Genomic DNA, 23,221 nt, shown 5'->3' with positions numbered 1-23,221 from the left:
ATTTGCACACCAGGAGGAAAGGGAAATGGAAAGGTAGAAAGGAAGGAGACAGAGGTGGTGGTGTAAAGAGGGGTGGAGGATGCATGTCTCCCTGCATGTGTGACAGAGCAGACATGAACCAAATGTTTGTTTGCAATGTGGTTGTTTGTGTGTAAGCTAAGCAACGTATCTATGTGGTTTATTTCTTTCTCAACGACTGTTGTGATGTATTCGATTCTACTTGAAATAGAAAGCATGCAGTAGAGAACAGACCTTTGCGAAGGCAGCCCACCTCTCCGATAGACGCAATATATCATCTGGATCTGGACAGATCCTACACAGCGCACATCACTTGTTGTGCATAATTGAATCAAAACTCATAGTTTTGTGAATTTTGATACATTTAAGCTGAGCTGAAATTTTATTTTATTTTTTCTGTTCCGCCAAGTGCATTGATCAGTTACTACAGCTGTAGGTATTCAGCTGCAAAGAGTAAATAATTTCTCTTGTCAGATGCGTATTTAAAAATGTGTGACTCGCTGTTAATGTGACTGATGGGCGGCAGTTCAAGTTCCATTATTAAGTGTATATAATTATTATCAGTTTAAATCGCCATGGCCCTATTAGAGCTGCACGATATTGTTTCAGCTTCGTTATGTCGAGAGTCACGTGTCCACTATGTCGATAGTCACATCGCAGGACGTGCGATGTGACTACGTAAGGCAAATTTACTCAAACACGTCATGCTACAATCTTTTTGCGGCTTGATACAAAAGGGAAACTCACGCTTCTCATTTTCTATGACTAATCTACAAGAGAAGTCTGTTTGATATAACATGATTAATGGGTGGGTATCAATAACCGGCTCCAAGCTGGAACGGTTCTGAATTTCCAAGAGCCGTGGATTCTAAAAGACACAAGCGTTTTGGTTCTGCTTATCGGTTCCTAACTTTTCCATATTTCAGTTGCGCTCCCGACTCGCTCACCTCACGTTGTGGCGCCGCGGTAGCAGACGGGCAAATGTTATAATAATCCATACAATGAGTAATTTCCCGAAGCGTCACATTCCCCAATGTTTCTTTACATTGCTCCCACCACGTGCAGTCAATGTAAAGTACCGTGGCGTAAAGTATTGCTGTAAAGCAGTTCTGCCACTGGTTTGCGACATAGTGAGAGAAACGGTATCGGGGTGTACGCATGCTTTTGTTTACAGCCTGGACTATGGCTGCAGCAAATGCCCAAAAGTTTGGCTTAGCTACACTACATTTTTATATCTTTTTTGCTTATATTTTTCCATCATGTAACGGCTGAGACCAGACTGGACCCAACAGCATGACCACAGCCACAATCAAGTAGACATAACCCTACTTTATTGTCTCAGGCAGAACACAGGGAAGAAGACAGAATGTCCAGAATCCAGAAGGCGGAAACATATCAGAACCAGGCAGGCAAGGACACTGGAAACCTTTTTATAAAAATATTTATTTTTTATAAATGAATGGAAATAGAAACCTTCCTGTCACAGTTGACAGTTTATTAACTATAGCCAAATGTGCCAAGAATAAAGATATTAATATTTTTATTTTCCATGCAGATGCACTCCCCTACAAAATCACCCCAATCATTCTAGAATGATTAATTCTTTCCAAATAGGGCTATTCAAGTCATGTAGTGAAAACTCCTCCATTTTTTTCATATGGCAATAAATATCATAGAATAAATATATATTTGCAGTGTCAGTTTTTTCCAAAATCGTGCAGCCTTTGGTAAAGATGTAGTTTAGTATACAGGCTGAAGTTAAAGTGCTAATATCGAGAAAATGTACAGTATTTATTTTATTTAGGGATCACTCTGGCGGAGTTTTAATAAAGCACCTGCTCATTTAGAAACAGTTTTCATCATTCATGTTTGAGTCAACCGACCACTGAACAACCGTCGTTCTCACGGGACTGAGATAAATGAGGTTCTAGTTTATTTGAAATTCCAAGCAGGAAAGGATTAGAATAAGGACACAGTCTATTTTTGACATAATGTTTATCCCTCGAATCAGGATTGTAATCTGCATCAATGGACCTGATTTGTGTTCCTACTGCCGTTTGTGTGGATGGATATAACAAAGGTGTCATGATCATGCAAAGTGTGAAATGGTGCAGCAACTACCTTCTTCTGCTCTTGGCAAAGATGACGCCCACATTTTTCAGCTTGTATGCCGCATTGGTGGCTAAACACATGCTGCTAACATTTAGCCACCTAGCAAGGAGATCCCTGCTGTATATTATAATATATAACATGGGTACAGTGTGAGTACAACCTGGTTTTGAAGCATAGGCAGATACATAAGAGTAAACGGTATAGCTAGTTTGTTAGAAAAAAATGAATGTCTGGATGTGGAGATGGGAGATCTCCAATGTGGAGGGGAAGTCGGTGAAGGCTAGTCACACAATTTGATGACCCCAAAATAACTCCTCCGAAAACATGTTGTTGGTGGAACTGCTGGTCATGAAGACAGAGGATTGGGCTTGTATGGGTTTTAAGGGTGTAGTGATGGATGGAGAAACAAAAGCTCCACATTTGACCAGTGTAAGCACCTCCTTGAGAAAAACAGACTGTGCTGTACCTCCGGGCATGGTGGTAAAGTGGCACGGTGCCGCAGTGCTTGCACTGCTGCCTCACAGTAAGAAGGTCCTGGCTTTGATTCCCATCAGGGGTGCCGTGGTACCGTGGGTCTCCTGATTAGGGGCATTTCTGTGTGGAGTTTGCATGTTCTCCCCGTGCTCACATGGGTCTCCACTATAAAAAAGGACCCCAATTAAGAACATGGAGAACACTTTCCTGTCTTGTCCCTGACCAAGACATGGATCTACATCTGGAATTGGTCCCCAGGGGCCACCAAAGTGAGGGCTGCCCACTGCTCCTCGCTGCCCCTGGAGGAAGGACGGCTGGGATGGGAGAAACAGTGTGTGTGTGTGTGTGTGTGTGTGTGTGTGTGTGTGTGTGTGTGTGTGTGTGTGTGTGTGTGTGTGTGTGTGTGTGTGTGTGTGTGTCCACTCCCTGCATGTCTCTCTGTGTTAAGTGCAGCCGCACATGTGAGATGAAAAAATAATTTCTTCTTTAAACTTCTAGAAACCCAGGCAATTCTAGTAATGAAGGTGCCTGGGCCTCAGTAAATAACCCTGAAACTAGCTGCTTTTGCCACATCCCTTTCCTCTCTCCTTCGTTCCCTTTCCTATCTAGCAGTATACAGTATAAAGCCCTTAATGCATATACATATAAGCAGTAATACATATAAACATACATATTCATTTAGGAATTTGTAAAGAGGGAAGTGAAGGAACAGCGGAAAACCCCATGGGAAGAAATCAAACCACACAGAGTAGATTACGATGAAAAACAAACAGGAGAGGGTGAATAAATGGTAGAGGGATGGGAAAGAATAAGGAGGAGAAGAAGGAGTAGGAAGAATAGCAGCTGAAGACAGAGGAGGAGACAAGAGAAGAAGGAGGAGGCAAAGTAGAAGATGGAGAAGAAGACCAGAGAAGGTGAAGGGGGAGAAGCAGAAATAAGGAAGGAGCAGAAGATCAAAGAAGATGGCGAAGAAGAAGAAGAAGAAGAAGAAGAAGAATGAGAAGACCAGAGAAGAGGAATGTGGCGGTTGCCCTTACCACACGCCACCCAAGTGGCATGTTCAGGGACCTCCGGCACAGAGACACAGAAGACGGTGTTGTAGACACCTGTTTATTGTAGGGAGTGGGCTCGTTGCAATAAGCCCAGGAGCAGACAGACACGTGTCATGACAGGGCTCCTATCCGGAGTGTGTGTGGGGATGGGGGTTTTAACCTGTGGCTCGTTAGACCAACAGGTATGTAGCCACTCTGACCCTGGGTCCCCAATTACCTAGACCCGGGCCAGGTGTGGCTGCTCAAACCACACCATCCCCACACCATGAAGAAGGAGGAGAACAACATTGACAAGGAGTAGTGATGGTATCAGTGAGATAAGGCTGTAGATGCTCTTGGTGTGGTGGGGGAGTCTTCCCCAGCGCTGCGTCATCAGCTCCTCTTTCACCGTCTTTTTGTTGTGTTTCAAATGGTTGCATCACCCTTCCCTTACGCACTTTTGCACTTGGTATGCAACGCAGCCCCGGCAATTTATACGTGTTTGGATTCCAATTATGAAGTTGTTAAAGCTGTAACGCCCGTGGCCTGCAAATTCTTATTAAGCCATACATTAAAGTGCACAGACTCACATTTAATTGTAGTTTGTGTTATTCTTTTTGTTTTTCTTTGCCGGAGCTGCAGTTGCTATTAATTTATTCTCAGTGCCCTATAAGTTGCACATTAACAAATAAATCCTGTTTTGCGACTGCAATGCAAAATACTTGTTTGCCGTTTAGGGAGAGGGCACACATTTGTCGAGTGAAGCGATAAACCCAGGGAGAGCAACAACAAAACAACTGCCCAAACAAAGCCATTCCCTCCAATTACCCTCAACAAATCTAAGAAACAAACAAACAAGCAAATAAAGCCAATAACACCAATATGCCATCCAAGCATTGTGTTTCCTAACCAGCTGATTTAGGGGGAATGTGGGAGAGCGATGTGGCTGATTGAGTGAAAGGACCGGTGTCCAGTGGAAATCATTAGGTTCTGGACGCTGGAATGACAGAGTGTGAAGGGGGCTGCGCCGTGACGCCATGGCGACGTACAAACGGTTGAGAGGTCACGACCCCGCATAGGGGTGGGCGTATCTGACTGAAACACACACACACACACAAAAAAAAGGACACAACCAGTTCTGATTGAACAACTTTAGGCAATAGTAGGATGCCAGGGAAAGCTGTGGGACACAATGGAATAAAGGAGGAGACTTCTAAGTCAGTACACACACACACACACACACACACACACACACACACACACACACACACACACAGACACACACACACGCACACACGCACACACACATACATACTGTACACACATTGGGAGCAAAACAGGCTGGAAGGAGCTACAGTGTACAGGCGAAACAGGTTACAGGTCAATCAATGAATCAATGGCTGACATGGGGGTCTAACCTTCCTTCATAGGTTACAGCGGTGCAGTGACCTAGTGCTCTCGAGCCCGTTGAGTAAGTGCAAGGGTCGATGAAAGGACACATGTGGCAAAAAAAGACAGAACATGTAACCTGCACATACATGTACGCGCACGCAAACACACATAGGCATGTGCATACATTCAGAAATCATCTAAACACTGGAGGATACAGTGTATGAAAAGGTGGTAAAAAGTCTAGTGTCTATACCGCTGGGATGGTGAATTTATTGAAGGGTGGAATGATCTAACGTGCAACAGAAGGAGTGAATTAGAATATTGTCTGCTTAAAGACATCTAATTCATCACCACCCACTGAATACATTTGCCCATTGAAATGAGATCCAAAATGCACTAGCTTCTAATAAACCATCCTCGGAGTGGCAGAAATATGATAGTACAGGGTAACCCACATGAACCTCATTAATAGAGCACAAGCAAATCTATTTATGCAGACAGTCAGGAGGAAAATGATCGCCTCAATACGCCTGGCCCTTTTTTTTTTTTCCACGCTCTCTCAGTCTTTCCTTTTTTCCCCCCCTTTTGTTTTCTCTTTTCATTGCATTTCTTTATTATGTTCATTCCTCTTCTCAAGTTATCCTTCCTGTCATGTACCTATCTGAAATGAGTGTGTTCACACGAAGAGCATATCTATATCCCATATTAAAGTATTCCTGCTATAATTAATGGCTGTGGTATGAACCTATGTGTGGGTGTGTGTGGGTGTGTGTGTGTTTTCGTGTGTCTTTAAGGTTGTGTGGTTAGACGTTGACATTTACATATGCTCAGAACATAGTGAGCTTAAAAATCTTCTATCCATCTATCCTTCCATCGCTTTGTTCTCGTCCTCACTCGTCTGGTCTCCGCATTCCTTTCTTCCCCCCTCATCTCTCCTCTCCTCCTCCCCCCTCCTCACCACCTTACACCCCCACCCCCACCCGCCCACCTCCCCTCTCCTCCTCATCTCACGTTCTCTCCTGTTCTTCACCTTCTCTCCTCCACTCCTTTCCTGTTCTTCACCTCTTTCAGACAAATCCGCTCTCCTCTATGGAAAGCCGTTCGGTGTGTGTCTGGTGGCGCGTCGTACGGTGTGTCTGCTGTCACCGTACCGCCGTCCTGATTTCAAGGGACACTTTTCTGTTTTGCAGGGTGTTGTTTTTCTGGGGGGACGGGGTCCTGAGACTAATCGCGTTTGATGGAAAGCTGGCACGCTGTGCACGGTGCGCCGGGGCTGAGCAAAGCTGCCGGAATAATCTGGCCTCCCGTCTATAGAACCCGCTCGCTGATCACTCCATAACTGGACATTAGAGCTCATTATTTTCTGAGTGATGTAGAGATCAAAGCTTACTTGATTCTTTATTTCACGAGCATCGCTCTGGCTACTTTATTTTTTTTATTTTTATTTTTTTCAACCAAGAACATTTATGTCGTACTCACTGCTATGCTGAGTAGTACTTTTTATTTATTTATTTATTTTTTTATGTATGATTTCAATTGTCCTCATCCTTCATTTGTGTTCAGGTTGACCGTAGTTCTAACCATCACTCCCCCCGGTGGGGCTTTCTGTTGCAGGTTGTGCATTCCTCACCTACTGCGCCCGTGAGTCGGCCATCAAAGCCCAGAACGCCCTCCACGAACAGAAAACACTGCCAGGGGTAGGTCTCCCAGCCACCCCCACAACCCTCTCTCTCTCTCTCTCGCCCTCTCTCCATCCACTGTGACAGTCAACCATGCCATCTGCACCCAGCCACACACCAGCAGGCATTCTCCTTGCACAGAGATGAAAACCCCTTTGGAAAGCCATTCAATCAATATTCAGGCCTTTGAAGGACCTGATTTTCAACTTTTTCATGTCACTGTCATCAAGGGAATATTGCCGCCATTGATCAGATACACTCCGCCCGCGCTTTATAGTCAATGACATCAAATGCCAATGTGTTCATTCGGGGGAAAGAAATGCTAAAAAGAAAATAATGGGACGGATGTTGTATTTTGGTGAATGTGTGCATGCATGTGTAGAGTGTGTGTGTGTGTGTGTGTGTGTGTGTGTGTGTGTGTGTGTGTGTGTGTGTCTGTCTGTGTGTTGGTTTATAGTTATTATTCAATATCTGTAGTCGTTTGAAGAGTATTTACATAATGAATGCAACAATTCATCTGTGCAATATTTACGAGAGTTTGCAATTTAGCAGAATTGCTGCGACTTTTCCGCACAAAATGGTCTAAACACAAGATTGTCTATTTCATAGATGCTTGGAAATCAAGCAAAATCACAGTATTTTCTTTTTCTTGTAACTTTTGGCCCGTGGTTCTTTGTTTAGGAAAGTACTCAAATATTTCCAGTTGTTTCTATGATATGCGGAATGCATAGATGATGATGACATTATAGGTGATCAGATAATGACTCTTTATTCATTGGTAGTAGTTAAAAAACAGCTTTTTTCCTTTGATTTGCTATTTGTACAATTGTACAAAATGTCCTGCAAACAAACATATACAACATACAACATTGCAAATTGAGCGCCAATTTGGATAAGGAAGCCGCAAAATCCAGCTACAACCCATCCAAAAGGCCTCGTTTCTAATTAAAGATGTAAATACAACTACTGTAAACTTGGACCATTTCACCAGCAGTTTTCTTGGAAAAACAAGTTGTTTCTCTAATCCAGAGAGTCAGGCCTGAGGCGTTTCCTCCTGCTTTAAATGCATTTAAATAAGACCCAAAAAAATTACTGTTCTTGGAGAAAATGCCAGAAAGATGTCTTCGCATGGGCATATACTGTAAGAGTGTTTAGCAGTGCGTAAAAATTATAAAAATGATCTCTCTCTGCACCCTCTTTCTCTTCATTTCTTTCTTTCTCCTCATTTCTTTCTTTCCTTCTTTCCTTCTTTCTTTCTTTCTCTCTTTCTCTCTTTCTCTCTTTCTTTCTTATGGTCTGGCCCGCCCGTCCCTCTCCTCTCCCATCTCGTGGAGTCATTAATTGTGCCGCCTCGCAGGGTGGCCATCGGGGCTGACCCACCACTGGGATTAAATGCTGGACGTGGCTGGGTGTATAAATTAGGGGCGTCACTAACAAGACCTTCCCCTGTACATCAGGGGAATGGGCCATGTAAGGGATCTAATGGACAATCATTTGTGTCAGTTAAACATTGTTTTTACACTATTCTCAGCAACTAAATAATATAGTATCTTCATATTTATTGAACGTATTATTTTGTATGTTGTAACACTGACATGCATTATATGTATTGCATAATATAGCTATTATAGCAATATTAGCTATAGCTATTATTGCTCATTTTAATTTTTAAAGTATGAGTAAATGAAAAGAATTAAGGAGTTACCAATATTGTCCCAAAATATATTAATTAGTCATATATTTCCATTTTTTTTTCGAAATAATCAATAAATAGCTGACGTACAGTTATTATGTCTTGTAACATATTCTCCTTTAGAAAAACCATACCGTACCATATATTGTAATTTATTGTAAAATACTTTTGGAACCCTTCCATCTATTAAAATAGAGGAGCGCTGAAAGATTTAACAATCAACCAGGATTGAAGACCACGTTCGATGACAGTAACAGTGTGTAATTCATTGTAATTTGTGGTAATTGAGTTTAACAGTCATCGTGTGTGCGTGTGCTAACGTGGTATTACAAGTGGCTTGCGTTTTCTGCTCGCTTTCAGTTCCCAAATACCTCTTCTTCATGCTCCTGTTTTCTCATTCACACACACACACACACACGCACACACACGCACACACACACACACGCACACACACACACGCACACACACACACAGGCTTTGAAAGTTGCAGTACATTGCCTCTCACTAGCGAGTGATGAAACTGTTACCCTTTTCTTGTATTTCTTGAATCCTGCTTTTGCTTCCCTGCTGGGCTCCCTGTCTCCACCCCACCCCCCACCTTCCCCACCCACCATGTGCGTTCCTCGACTGCCTCACGCCCTCCCCCCGCCTCCCTCGCCCTTCCCCTGTCTCTCCACCACCTCTCCCGCTCCCTGAGATCAGGGCGTGTCATAGAAATGAAGCAGGCAGACGTTGATGGGTGTCAGCCCTCACCGAGCAATCTGTACGGCCGCTGCCTCCCCGTCCCCCGAGTGCCACTCACACACACACACACGCACACAAGAGCTGGTGTATGACATTAGAATAAAAATGCATTCCTCTATACCCTCAAATCCCCATTATCTCAACATAATAAACAAGACTGGGTTAAAAAAATCTGATACTCAATTCTGTTATTTCAATTTATTCTGGAGGTTGTATAAGCGTTTTCTGCTCAAATTAAGTAGTCAAAACTGGATTGAAATAAATCTGTGTTACGCTGTATTTGTTCAGCAAAACTTTGGTATCGCACGTCAAGAATAATATGCCAATATATTGATATAGAATCATACTGTGAGCCGTCTCATCAATATCCTGCCCAATACTCTAGTAATTAACACACCAGGGCTAATGATCACTTTTATAAATCAGTATATGTATATATATACACACACACACACATACATACGTATTTGTACATGTATATATATTTATTTCATTAATTTATGCAATTTTACTAAGACCATACAATGATGGTAAACTAGGTTTGAAAATGAGAGTAAATCCTGCACTGGAGTTATCTGAACTCAGGCAGACATCTTGAAATTGCTGTTTTACCCCCAAAAAACATTAAATAACCCAATAAAATTTCATTTATAATATGAATCAAAGACAGACCTTCACATTTGGGTTTAGTTGTGATTCTAACATTAGAAATGTTTTCAGAACTAAAGCAATTATTTGAAATTGAGGTAATTTTCTATTAATGGATTGCTGTATTCATATTTTCCTCCCCTAAGACAGACAATGTATATGGAACCATTGACCATTATTTAAAAAACAAATAAATAAAGATCAAAGTAAATCACAAGGAAAGACAGATTATAATTTTTTTTCTGTGTTTTTCGGCTCCCCCTTGCCTATCTCCCTCCTCCCTTCATCCCTTGTCCTTCTATATCCTGATTAAAAATCAAAACAAAAACACCCCTATTCCTTCGGTATATGCTGGTAAGTAGATGTGTTCACTGATGGGTCGGTCATCTGGCAATTCAGCAAATGCCAGAAGGGCCTCCCTACTATGGGCTGCCGCCAAATGCCCGGCTTGAATAGACTGTGCAGCCCCCTGGAATTTTGGGCGGGCCCATAAGCTGTATTAACTTAATTATTGGTTTGAGCACTGATACGATGTCACCTTTAAAGCATTACCATACCTTCAAGCAGTGCTCTCAACTGTAAATATACCGCCTAAGTCACATAGGAATTATGCTCACCCTTGGCTGTAAACTGACAACAATTGAGTCATGAGTTGTAATAAAACCATTAAATTAATTAAATAATTTTGAAATGTTGTGTTGCATGAGTAGCTGTTTTATTAGTATGCTCACAGTTAATGTTACAACATGAAGATGTATGAGGGAACCGCCTCCCAATGTATGGCAGGTAATAAATGCTGCACCATCAACAACTGCCAACAAGATCCGTATAGTATGTCATAATTGATCACTTCTCAACAGTTTCTGACTCTTCCCATCACCAAGCGCACATTCTCCAAACTAAAACAAATTAAAAACTATCTGAGGAGCACAATGGGACAGGATGGAATGAGAGGATTGGCCATGTTATCAATTGAAAATGACAAAAGGTGGAAATAGGGCGCATTGTGGATGACTTTGCAGCACGCAAGGCTCACCCAGTGCCCTTCAAATAGTTGTCAGGAGGAACTGACAGGCCAGCGTGCCAAATTTTCTAAATATCCTAAATATTCTTTATATTATTTTCTAAAAACTATTGATCATTTACAGTAGGTAGCCTACCTGCCCCTGATGCTCATTAGTCGAAAAAGGTTCCAAGATGACATTATCGCTGTAACAGCGATCACAACCTGTTCGTGGTGCTGTGTGTGCGTGCAGGATTTGTGCTGTGCAGGCAGGCATTGTAGTGATATTTTGCTTCCCTTGTTTGGTCCTTTTAACTAATCAAACATTCAATAAGACCGATAAATAGACAAACCATTATGGGCTAGCGGTCCTGATGTGCAAATCGGTTGTCCGACCCTGGCATAGGGGCGATAGACTAAATCGAACCATCTAGTAGTTGGTTCTCCTCAGGATGGCTGGCACTCGACACTCGTAAGTTTTATCTGATGAATCGCTATCTCAAGCTTTTAATGTTAACATTTGGGTGGAGTTGAAGTTGGGTTTAAAAATAGGGCCTCTCTGTTGCCAGGGCGGTTTTTTGATCCCAGTCCGTCAATTAATATGCCAGTTGTTTGTTTGCAAATTCCAGCTTGAAATGCAGCTTGCCAGGGGCTACGGTTTAATTAATGTAAACTAGGATCCCCGGGAGATGAGTTATTAGTTATTAAAAGGGGGGGACAAGGGGGGGGGGGGTGTCATCTGATCAATCTGGAACCTAATCCATATCTACTGGGTCCTTAAAAGGTGTTAATCCAGCTTAAACTCACATTTACAAATATAAGTATTTAAGATTTTTTTTTGTTTTTTATTTTCTGCATTTAGATTTTTGGCAAATGCTCAGGGCAGAGACTGGAATGGATTGTGTTTGTTTTAATTTGCCTGAATGCCTGCAACAGCTTATTTCAGTGCAAATATAGACGTATATACAGTATAGACATCTATTTACATGAATACATTTTGTGAAACACATTTAACACACATAAACACAGTAAAATACTCTCATTCTAGGTGTGTGTGTGTGTGTGTGTGTGTGTGTGTGTGTGTGTGTGTGTGTGTGTGTGCGTGTGTGCGCGCACATCGTATGTAACCTTGTTCCAGTGTCTTATGTCAGAAGAGCCGCTAGGATCAGCTGGAGCAGTGGTTCTCAACATGAGGTTCAGGGAGCTTATGGAGGGCCCAGAATTATTTGTGGGGGTCGTAGGATGATGACATATATCAAAATGTTCATGGATTTTTGAAGAATCGCTGAGATTTAACTCAGATGCAAATGGTTGATATTGGCTGTACATTATGGATGTCCACCAGAGGAGGGGGGGCCACGAAAATCAGTGTACTTTTTAGGTGGGTGTCATGACTCTGGTAGGTTGAATCAATAGTGAGGCGGGTTTTCAAAGCGCTGGTGTCAGCCTTCCCTCCTGAGTTGAACTCCGACACAACACGTCCTACGCGCACTTCCTGTCAGGGAGAGCAAACAAAGAGAGTCTCCCTGTGACGGTCAATACAGAATTACACTGTTATTACATCAGACACAGATGGCAACCTACTTGCAATTAGAAGCAAACACTCTAGCCCTCTCACACTCACACACACACACAGACACACACAGACACACACAGACACACACACAAACACACAAAATATGTTGTTATGCCTGCGGTCATTGAAGTACTGTTATCTTAAGTTCATATCAAAAGAAAGAATACAAAAAACAATGTCACGTGTTTATTATTTGACTAAATCAAGAGATTTTTGAAGAGTCAAATGAATTGCTGTACCATGAAGTTGATTGTCACGGATTGTGTTGGTGATTGTTGTATTGATGCGTGTAGTCTGATTTGACCTAATTTGAGCGCTCCAGCTTTGGCGCCACATGGTTAATTCTTGCTGTGATAACAGACTTTTCAGCGTTCCCAGATGATGTTGTCCACATGTCCTTGTTGTACATTCGCTTCTGAAAGGAACAGTCTGGGCCAAATTAAGTGAACTGGGCTGGAATGTAAATGCTGCCACGAGGTGTGACTGGGGGAAAGACACTGACATTAGTTTGGCTGCAGGTTTGGAGACGCTCTGACAGTTGACCAGGTGTGTGTTATTCAGCGTGCGCGTGTGTGTGTGTGTGTCTGTGTGTGTGTGTGTGTGTGTGTGTGTGTGTGTGTGTGTGTGTGTGTGTGTGTGGTTGCACATGCCTGGTATTGTATTAGGCCCCTTGTGAATACAGTACACTGATCAGCCACAACATTAAAACCACAGACAGGTGAAGTGAATAACATTGATCATCTTGTTCCAATGGCATCTGTCAAGCGGTGGGATATATTAGGCAAGCGTAAGGATCTGAGTGACTTTGACAAGGGACAAATTGTGATGGCTACACATCTTGGTCAGAGCCTTTGCAAAATGGCAGGTCTTGTGGTGTTTTTCCAGTATGCAGTGGTTAGTAGCTACCAAAAGTGATCCAAGGAAGGACAACCGGTGAACCGGCAACAGGGTCATGGGCAGCCATGGGCTCATTGATGCGCGTGGGGAGTGAAGGCTTGCTGGTCTAGTCCGATCCCACAAAGCCAGCCACAGTCACTGTAGCACAAATTGCGGAAAAAGTGCATCGCAGCTTGCTGGCACTGCATACCACCTACTTAAACATTGTTGCAGACCAAGTACACCCCTTCCATGGCAGTGATATTCTCTGATGGCAGCGGCTTCTTTCAGCAGGATAATGAACCCTGCCACACTGCTAAAATTATTCAGGAATTATTTGAGGAACATGACAAAGGTGTTGGGCTGTGGGATGTGCTGGAACAACAAGCCCGATCCATCCCCCCACCTCGCAACTTACAGGACTTAAAGGATCTGCTGCTAAAGTCTTGGTGCCAGATACCACAGGACACCTTCACAGGTCTTGTGGAGTCCATGCCTCGACGGGTCACAGCCGTTTTGGCGGCATGACGGGGAGCTACACAATATTAGGCAGGTGGTTTTGCTGTTGTGGCTGATCAGTGTACTTGGTGATATAAAAAGAAAAAAAAACAAAAACATGGCTTAAACTGCTTAAATTAAGCAGGTTCATCTGGTATTTGCTGCAAATCGCTGTAAATCATACAGTATATCTTCCTTGTACATATATTCTTAATCGTCTATCTACTGTATACATTTTTCAAGTCTCAAAGAACCCCAAAAAATAATGAGGAAACTTGAGGTTTAAAAAAAAGTCAGCATTCAGAATTGGTCCTACCAAAATAAGATGTCTCTTAATAATGATGATGATGATAATAATAAACGATAACACTAAGTAATCACGTAATCCTTTCGAAATCTAACTACAACCACATATAATCTGGGTTGATGAAAGTTATTTTCATAATCTGATTACATAATCCAAATTCTATATACAGTATGCAGTACCCAACCCTGTCGACAAGGTATTAAACTCTCTTTGAGTAAAGAAGTTAATTTGATGCAGGGTAGTTTTTGACTTTCAGGCTTTGCCTCAGCTGAAAGTTCAACATGTTGTCGTAACGAGACTTAAAAGACGACCGGTATCTCATTCGGAGATCTACTTCTCTGCAGCCATCCAAAAGAAAATGCATTTGAGTTTTGATGACGAAACGCTTCTGGATTGGCGCAGAAAAAGACGTCCTCACTCACACGCCATGTGAGCCTCGTGGCATCGTGGCAAATCCTCCACCCTCCTCCGTTAACTCCTCCAGTGCGCCTACATACCTCAGAAATAATCTCAATGACAGGCCGATTAGCTTTAGCTAGTGGTGGGGAAGAAAAGAAAAAAAACCTCTTTCATTTATTTTGATGGTGCTAGTGTTGTGGATAACAGCAGTTTTGTGGAGGCTGGCGGTGGAGTGCGTGCTCGCAGCGTGGGTGCTCGCAGCATGCGCGCTCACAGCGTGCACTCCGCTGCGGGTATTAGTGCGTCTTGACCCGGGGTGTGAGTGCACGAGGATGGCACTGATTCAGCAGGCAGGTTTATGGAAATAGCATCTGCATTAAAAAAGCCCATTGAAAGCGGGGGAAGAGATTATGCTGTGAGACACACGCACACACACACATAGACACTTGTGGGCTCCACCAATGTCAACACTCTTAAGTAGATCTACTCCCTATAAATCGCTCCTTCTCTTCCTCTCTCTCTCGTGCAGTGTTCTTTATTCCACATATACCTGTGCGAGTGGTCGTGCAGAATTGTGACTACGGTATTTCTGAGTATGGTATTTGTGCTGTTGGGGTGTGTGTGTGTGTGTGTGTGTGTGTGTGTGTGTGTGTGTGGGTGTCTATGCATGTGTCTGTGTGTTCGTTCCCGGGCTTAGCTTAAATAGGAGCAGGGAGCAGTCCTGTGCTGGAGAAACCAGGCCGACCTTGTGCTGTGGAAATGAGGCTGGATCCTCAACGCACTGCAGAGCTCCTCACATTGCCTGGACCTCTTGCTCTGTCTCTCACACACACATACACACACACACACGAATATTCTCCATCCAACTGGTCATCAGGTACTGTCCAGTCTGTCCGTGTGCACGCTCACCACCCTGGCTGCCGCAAAGGCTAAATAATTCAAGGGTGTATGTGTGTGTGTGTGTGTGTGTGTCTGGCTGAATCGGGTTGGTGTTTAGGTCAGGGGTGGAGTGGGCCAGTCAATATGAAGCCAATCGGTGATGGCAGGATGGGAGGCCTTGTAGCTGGGGTGTGTGTGTGTGTGTGTGCGGGGGTGTTTCTAGCCCCTGGGCACCACGAGTGTGTCGGCTACTAAGGGAAGCAGAGCTGCGATGAGAGGAGTGGAAGGCAGGCCCAAGGTTCTTCCTTTTATTAAAAATACATCCCACATACTATAAATTGCACAAGGACAAGTGTGTTGCGGTTAAAATGAAGATTTTCTTTGTTTTTATTGGGCCTTTTATCGCCAGCTTCCTTTTTATCGTAGCCGTGGGCATGTCTCCAAGGTGCAAACGGAAACACCTTCGCCGGGTTCCGTTCCCCTGGTAAGGTGGGGACTACAATATAGTTCACAAAACGCAGCAACGAAGGGAAGTGTAAATTTACATTTCTTAAACGAGAGCCGTGTGACGTTCAGCTTCAAACCAGTTGATCTTCCCGCAGAACCTGCGTAGCGCGGCATGTTTCACAGCGGCCCGACACTGCGTCTGTGCAAGCCATCAGTGAAATATCTCAGAGTATGTTTGCTCTCAGAGGTCTGTTATTATTGTTATTATTATTATATTTTTTTCCCGTAATGAGCTGTGTTGATGCATTAATGTGACAATAAAGAGGGCTTTGTGGATTGCGGTTGTCTAATAGTTTTATGTCTGTGCCGTCTCAGAGGTTATTACCGAGGCCAACTCACACTGATTAATAGAAGGAGCGGACGGCATCATAAAGAGAGATCGCTGAGAGAGTAGGACTGCTGTGCTCTGTGCTTGTGTGTGTGCATATAAGAACAGAATGTACACACACTCGCAGTCATGATACACATAGATAAAAAATAAACAAATACATCCACACTCTTAGAGCAAAAAGCACACACAAACTCACCTACACACACACACACACACACACACACACACACACACACACACACACACACACACGCATACTCTCTCTCTCGCTCTCTCTCTCTCTCTCTTTCACTCTCTCACACCCACAAACACACACACACACACACACCCCTGGAGCAAAGAGTCTCTAAATAGACTAAAACATACAGGGCTTGCTGCGTGACATTGTTGCTTCCTTTGCACCTTTGCTTTCTCTCATTCTCTCCCTGTGTAACCCTCCCTCCCTCCCTCCCCTCCACATCTCTCTCCCACTCCTCTCTTTCCCTCTCCGTCTCTTCCACTCGTTTCCTCTGTCTCTTTCTCTCTTTTTCTGTTTTTTCCGATGGTTCCCCTTGTTTTTTTATGTGGTAGATTAGCCACATATTTAGACAAGCCTTCCTCTCCCAGGAGGATTGGCTTTCAAGGGTATTGAGCAAAGAGCTGGATGTGCACTCTGCACCTGCCTTCAGAGAACAAGTGACGCTGAAACACCCAAATTCAGTTTCATCATCATTATATTTTGTTACATTTCACATTCCTTAATACTCTGATGCAATGCTCTCCTTTTGCTGTCATTCTGCAAGTGCAAAATAAAACATTTATTATTATTGTTTTTTTTACAAAATACAGGCTGCTGCAACAGAAGAATTGGATGTGACTGCATCGTATTGCAACGCTGTTGTCATTGCATTTATTGCAGTTTGTTTGATTAAAAATAAGATGTTTCAGTGCAGGGACGGAAAACAAAATTAAAGGATCATGTCAGTTATTACAGTCAAACACCAGGAATTACACGCTGTAATCAGATGTGCAGCGCATCACCAAAAGCCGATACCGACGTGTAACAGAGTTAAGCTTGTTTTAGTCGTCCTGACCAGCGCACAAAACTGTGTTTTGACCCCATCTGTCGTGTTGGCACGGATGACAACACGCTGTTGCTGCGGTGCTGCTCCCCCTTCTGGTCAGGCCACGGCACAACACGACCCTCTTGAAGGAAGACTCTTCCCGAATACCCAAATGAAGTGGCGCACATGCTGCCCATTAAGCCGCTTCATACAGAGGAGTGTACTGTTTCTTTTTTGAGGTGCAGGTTTGCCAAAAAACTGAATTATTAATGTTTTTGATATTTTTAGCCTAGTTAACCTATTTCTGGTTGTGGCTGGAGATTGCTTGCCTGCCTGTCTCTGGAACTAGACTCATGTGATGTGGCTATGATCTGGGTTAGAGGTGTATGTGTGTGTGTGTGTGTGTGTGTGTGTGTGTGTGTGTGTGTGTGTGTGTGTGTCTGAGTGCGTGTGAGTGTGTGCGCGCGTGTGCGCTGACTGATATTCCTCCCTTGCTTTTGGAGCCGTCCGGTCCAGCTCGGTTCACAGTGTCTGGTTTGAATAAGTCACCTGCACCAGGGGAGCCGGACCAGATGAGTCTGGTTCCCTTCCAGGCCGGCGGGCATGGCGGAGCAGGAAGGCCCAGATACTCAGAGCATCAATCCATCTTGGAGTCCCTGCACAGGCCTTTACAGGTGTAGCAGCACCGCCCGCGGACACAGTGGTGGTGCGATAAAGGAGGGCACTGGCGGAATGATAAACGGCAGACCCCCGAATAGACCTGTACGATTCAACAAAAGATTATTGTTTTAAATTTCTGAAACAATTTGAGAATTCCGTTATCGATACTTTGTTCTGAAGTCATGCAAACATTTTTCACTTCAATTCAATATCGCCATAGGCACAAATAAATAGTAATATTACAGTTCTCTATTAGAATGAATTTATGCACTAAAATATTCCTGTAATGCACATCAGATTTCTCATTATGTGCAAAATATTCACAATCTCAATATGGAAACACATTGTGAGCCGTGTCATTGATATGAGATTGAATCGAAAAACTGACCCTTTGTATTGAAATGAAATCTTGCACTATACACTGCCCTCATATGGTGTAATATAAGCCATATTAGTATAACATGTAGTATTGTTTTGTATAGTAATATACTGAGTCCAATCCAAGGACTGTGATTCAGCAATAATTCCTAGAGCATGAAAAACATCTGAATCATTCTTCCAGAGATTAAACACGCACCGTGATGCATGTCATGAGGCAGGTCAGATTTACAACAGGCCTACACAGTATATATAATGTAAGAATTTTCTTTCCTCCCATCACCAGTGAAGAGGCGGGGAAAAGAAAACTGGGTGGGGGGAGGGGGGATAGAGCCGCTTGTGAACCAGGTACCATCTAAATGGACAAGATGACACTAAAGGAGACACGGTGAGTGAAGCAGAGAACATGTCACTGTGCTCAATAATGAAGGACACACTTAAGACGTGTCACTGCTAATCGAGTTGACATCCCACCGCCCGGACCTTTAGAGTTCGGCAGAGAGGAGGCGAGTGGTGGTGCATGACGGATTACAGAGGGGATGAAGTGACAGAATGGTGGAAATGTTTAGATGAAAGAATGAAGAGAAAAGTAGAGAGAGAGAAATGAGGAGGTGTGGGGCAATGAGGGCGGGTCGTGTTGATGTGTGGAAGGCATAGCTTCATCAGTTTTAGGAACAGGTATTCATTTGAGAAACTGCGTGTGTGTGTGCGCACGTCGTTTCTAAATTGTAAGCGAAACTCGCTGCCGTGGCCAGGGGGCTCATTTGGAAGGCAGATCTGGTCGTCCCGGGTGTGCTGAGGTGTCCGGGGGTGGGGTGGGGGTGGTGGTAGGTGGGTGGGGGGTGGGGGGGGGGGGTGCCTGGACAGGCAGCCAGCGTTTGTCAGCGAAAATCAGTACTAATGCAATACAGTGCACGTGGCCTTGGGGCGAACGGAGTGAGATGAGTGACAGAAGGCATGAGTGGAGGCAGTGGAGACAGCCCGTGGCGACCCTCCATCATGGCTGCCCGGGCCCCAGCCCCTCTCGTCTCCATCTTCAGGGCTGTGGGAGAGGGACGGGCCCTGCAGGGTAATGACACAGCGTATGAGTGTTCCGGGGGTGGCGGTGATGGGCGCGCTCATGCGGAAGTGTGTATTTGCATTGCAGAGCAGGGGCTGTCAGGACGGGTGCTCGCAGTGCAGCCAGGCGCCATAAGGAACAGTCGCTCGTGGGGAAGGCTTCTGTCGTCTGCCCTGCAGAGCGCCGAGTTGCGGAGCCCTGGGCTGCAGAGCACAGCTCAACAGGCACGAGCACCGCAGGGCCTGATCAAACCAAATGTGTTCAATTATATTCGGAATTATATAAGATAAGAATACTTTAGTAATCTCTGGGGGGAAATTCAGGCGGTACAGTACAGAACTAAAAGTTGACATAACAGTGCAAGTAAAAAATAATATATAAATATGTACCGTGTGTATAAATGTGTGTGTCTGTGTGTGTGTGTGTGTGTGTGTGTGTGTGTGTGTGTGTACACGCACACACACACACACAGACACACACACACACACACACACACACAAATACTTTACTGACAGATCTGTGAAGGTTTTTTTCTTCCACCATGCATCCTCGCAGCACCACATTAGAAGTCAGCTGGTGTGGTTGAAAAATAGCAGAGAATATAAATTATATAGTCTTGTGCCAGTAGCTTGAGTCTATGGCCTCTAAACTATTTCAGTCCCAGCTGCAATAAGAGGCAGCATTTAATAATTCAGGGTAAAACAGTCTACTGGATGTCTTCCAGGCAGCAAGCTCACATTTAGGTGAAACACTAAATCCTTCCACCCCCCACCCCCATCACACCCCCACCAGCTCCACCCAGGACCAATAGCATGTCTGCATCTGATATCCGTGAAAGGGCCCGGTGGGACACGCACATCATTGGGTTGTGTTGTCTTGAGCAAAGGTTGTTAGTGCCTTGTGTGTGTGTGTGTGTGTTTTTTGTGTTGTGCTTTGAGTGTGTGTGTGTGTGTGTGTGTGTGTGTGTGGGGGGGGGGGGGTGTGTGTGTGTGTGGGTGTGTGTGTGTAAGTGCGTGTGTTGGAAGTGCTACTGTGAGCGGGCAGCATGCCGTGTGCAGACAACATGCTCCTCCACTTTAGCGAGTCCCCTCTGCACAGCTGTGGCTCACATATAAGCATGCCATGTTTCGGAGGATGCAATTTAGCGGCGCAACGCTCTGTGGCTTCCTTTTATGTGCTCGGTGCAACTTCTCACTCATTTTTTTATTTTTCTCTCTGACAGGAAGTGGCTCTGAAGTCAGATTGGATGGAGGCAAAAATAGAGAAAATGGAGGGGGCAGAAGTATGAGAAAGAGAGGATGTGGTTATCAGAGGGAGATGGAAGGAGGAGAGGAGATGTGAGTGAAATGGAATGAGAAATAAGAACAGAGATATTTGAATCTAGTTAAAGAAATGAGATGGTGCCCCAGAGAGACTGAGAGATGAGGGGCAGGAAATGGAGGGTGAGGTATCAGCGGTATCAGAGCAAGTCGGCCAGTCTCAGTGCGACTCAAGTCTCTCCGTAGAATCGGTCTCAAACCTCAAGTACAATACCGCACAGTACAATAACTGTTTGGATCAAAGCTCCACTGTTATCCCTGGAAGTTTGGACTAAATCATATCTAACAATAAAAATCTTTTCAGAGTGGGATGCCAGAGATGAAGGAAAAGAAATGCCAAAGTTGTCGCGCAGCTTTGATGAATCTCGATTCCCCGAGAGGCGGAGATGGTCCTTGTTTTTCATATTGAACCAGTCTCTGTTTGCTCTGGTTTTCAGTATATTAATACATGATGGTGGAAGGGGCGGGGGGGTGACATAAAACCTCCCCCAGCAGCAAAACAATGCCTCTCCCTCCCCTTCCTCCCTCACCGTCCCTGGGCGCTGAATTTATGGCCGAACATTTACAGACCATATATAGCAGGATCTTGTGGGTGGCTTTGTAGTACTGTAACATCGCGTATGTTACATATGTTGTCCCGTTGCCAGGATGATTTATGTGTGAGAGTGGTGCGTGTACGTGCACTGTTTCCCCCCACCACAACTATTAGTGGGTGGGCCACCCTCCACTTATCCCACCATTGACGTTTTGATACGACAATTCATGTTAAAAAGGGCACATACTGTATGTACAAAGAAAGTTAAGGCTGGCGCAGAATTACCGGCTTGTGACACAGTGGCTACAACGACGACGCCAGTGAGGTTTCGAAAGCATTCAACACCGATCGAATGGAGCTCAAATGTACAGCATGTCGAAAAAATAAAAGACAAAGCTGACATTGGTATGTGTCTTGTATGTAAAGATGTACATGCAAAATAGACACGGAGGAAGGAAGAGATTGTGCTGGGTCCTTAGCACGGTACAATGTTAACAATTTGAACAATTAAAAACAAAAGCCTCTTTACACAGGTGATTAACTTTTATCCTGGCTGACTGAGTTGTGCTTTGCAACACACCAACAAAAAGGAATCTTGTTTCTATATTTAGGATTGGATATGAAGATCAATATGATCGGTCTGGGCGATACAGCAATATAATATCAATATTGTGATATGAGACTAGATCCATTTTAGTTATCATAATAATATGACGTAATTAAATGTTGTCTTTCATGCTACACAAGACCCTAACCTACCTTTCAGCAGAACATTTTTCTCACATTTTCAAATGGGAGCTCTGTCCACCGACCAGGACTGGCTGGTAATTAAATGTTGATTTTGATTTGAACAAAGGCGAGCAATTACATTTTTATGTGGCTTCCGTCTTTGCAGTAAAGCACAGCTGTGTTGTGTCTTGGATCTACGGCATATCATAACCAATTATTCATATTCATAAAATGGAAGCCTTATCTGTGTTTGAGTCTTGGCCCTGCATTAAAACGTTGAAGAAGGAAAATGTATGCTGTGTAAAATGTAATGTTGTGACATGTTTAAAAAAAATCACCATGGCAATGTGGATAACCACTGGGCCCCATGAGCCTGAGTATCCAGCGAGTAGCAGTTTTGCCATTCTTATAATAATTTATTATTAATGATCCAATCAGTCTGCTTGACACCATGGGGGAAAACACTTCGTTAGGCCTGGTGCTTTATGTCTCATTCTCTCTTCATTTGGATCATTTCCTGTGTTTTAATGTAAAGGGCTTCTCCTTTGTCCTTTGACTATCCAAATATAACCAAGCATGAAACCGCCCTCTCTTCCCCTTTTCATCTGTCATCAGACTGGCGCCTTTGATTCTTTGATCTTATATCCCATCTCAAAATCATTTCACATTATGATGATGACTTGCACACTTACCCCAGATGCGTCTCCTGGGTGGCCTTGTACTGCAGCGTCACACAAACGTTCCCCAGCCATCGGGCTACACTCGCCCTTCATCTCCTCTTCCTCTCCTTCCTCTCTGCTTCTCCTCGCTGTACCCTCCCCTTTGCCAGAACCTTCCTCTGCTGACAGACTTAAGTAACTTCCCACTCAGGACGAACGAGGAGCCGTGCGGGCACAGGGAGAGTCCGTCATGCGGTCCGACACATCTAAAAGCACTTAGGCTGCGTCCGCTGAATGACCAGCGTCTGATGAAGGCAGATTTATTGTCACAATGTTCCACGACGAAAGCCCTGTGGCGAGCTGGGGCTACTCTGCCCGGGTTTATTTCAGGGTGTAGCGAAGAATGGAGGATAAGAAAAAGCCTCTCTCTCTATTGCTGTGTTTTTAACCCCCCCCATCCTCATCTCTGTTAACTACTGAAAAGAGAGTGATATGACAGGAGGAAATAAAGGGCCGAATGCTGACAGATTATCAGCAGTGCTATGGAGTGCTAGCCAAGGGAAAAAAAGACGTTACAAATACCAAGCAAATGTCAGACCACCTCGGCCTCACCTATCAGAGCAGATGTATTTATTTATTTATTTATCCATCTATTTATTTATTTATTTATC

At 44.0% G+C, this 23,221-nt stretch overlaps 1 protein-coding gene across 1 annotated transcript in view; it reads left to right on the top strand.

Annotated features, from left to right (window-relative positions):
- Positions 1-23,221, top strand: part of celf5a (cugbp, Elav-like family member 5a) — a gene marked incomplete at its 3' end in the record, with an annotated part of 227,347 nt that overhangs the window by 18,957 nt on the left and 185,169 nt on the right. The window contains exon 2 of the mRNA XM_080013585.1: positions 6,642-6,724. Within this exon, the coding sequence (XP_079869711.1) occupies positions 6,642-6,724 (83 nt within the window). The remainder of the gene's footprint in view (positions 1-6,641; positions 6,725-23,221) is intronic.

Source organism: Zeus faber (assembly GCF_960531495.2).
Source record: "Zeus faber genome assembly, chromosome: 1".
NCBI lineage: Eukaryota > Metazoa > Chordata > Actinopteri > Zeiformes > Zeidae > Zeus > Zeus faber.
Note: the sequence above shows the minus strand (reverse complement) of the source record. Positions and strands in the feature narration are given on the sequence as shown.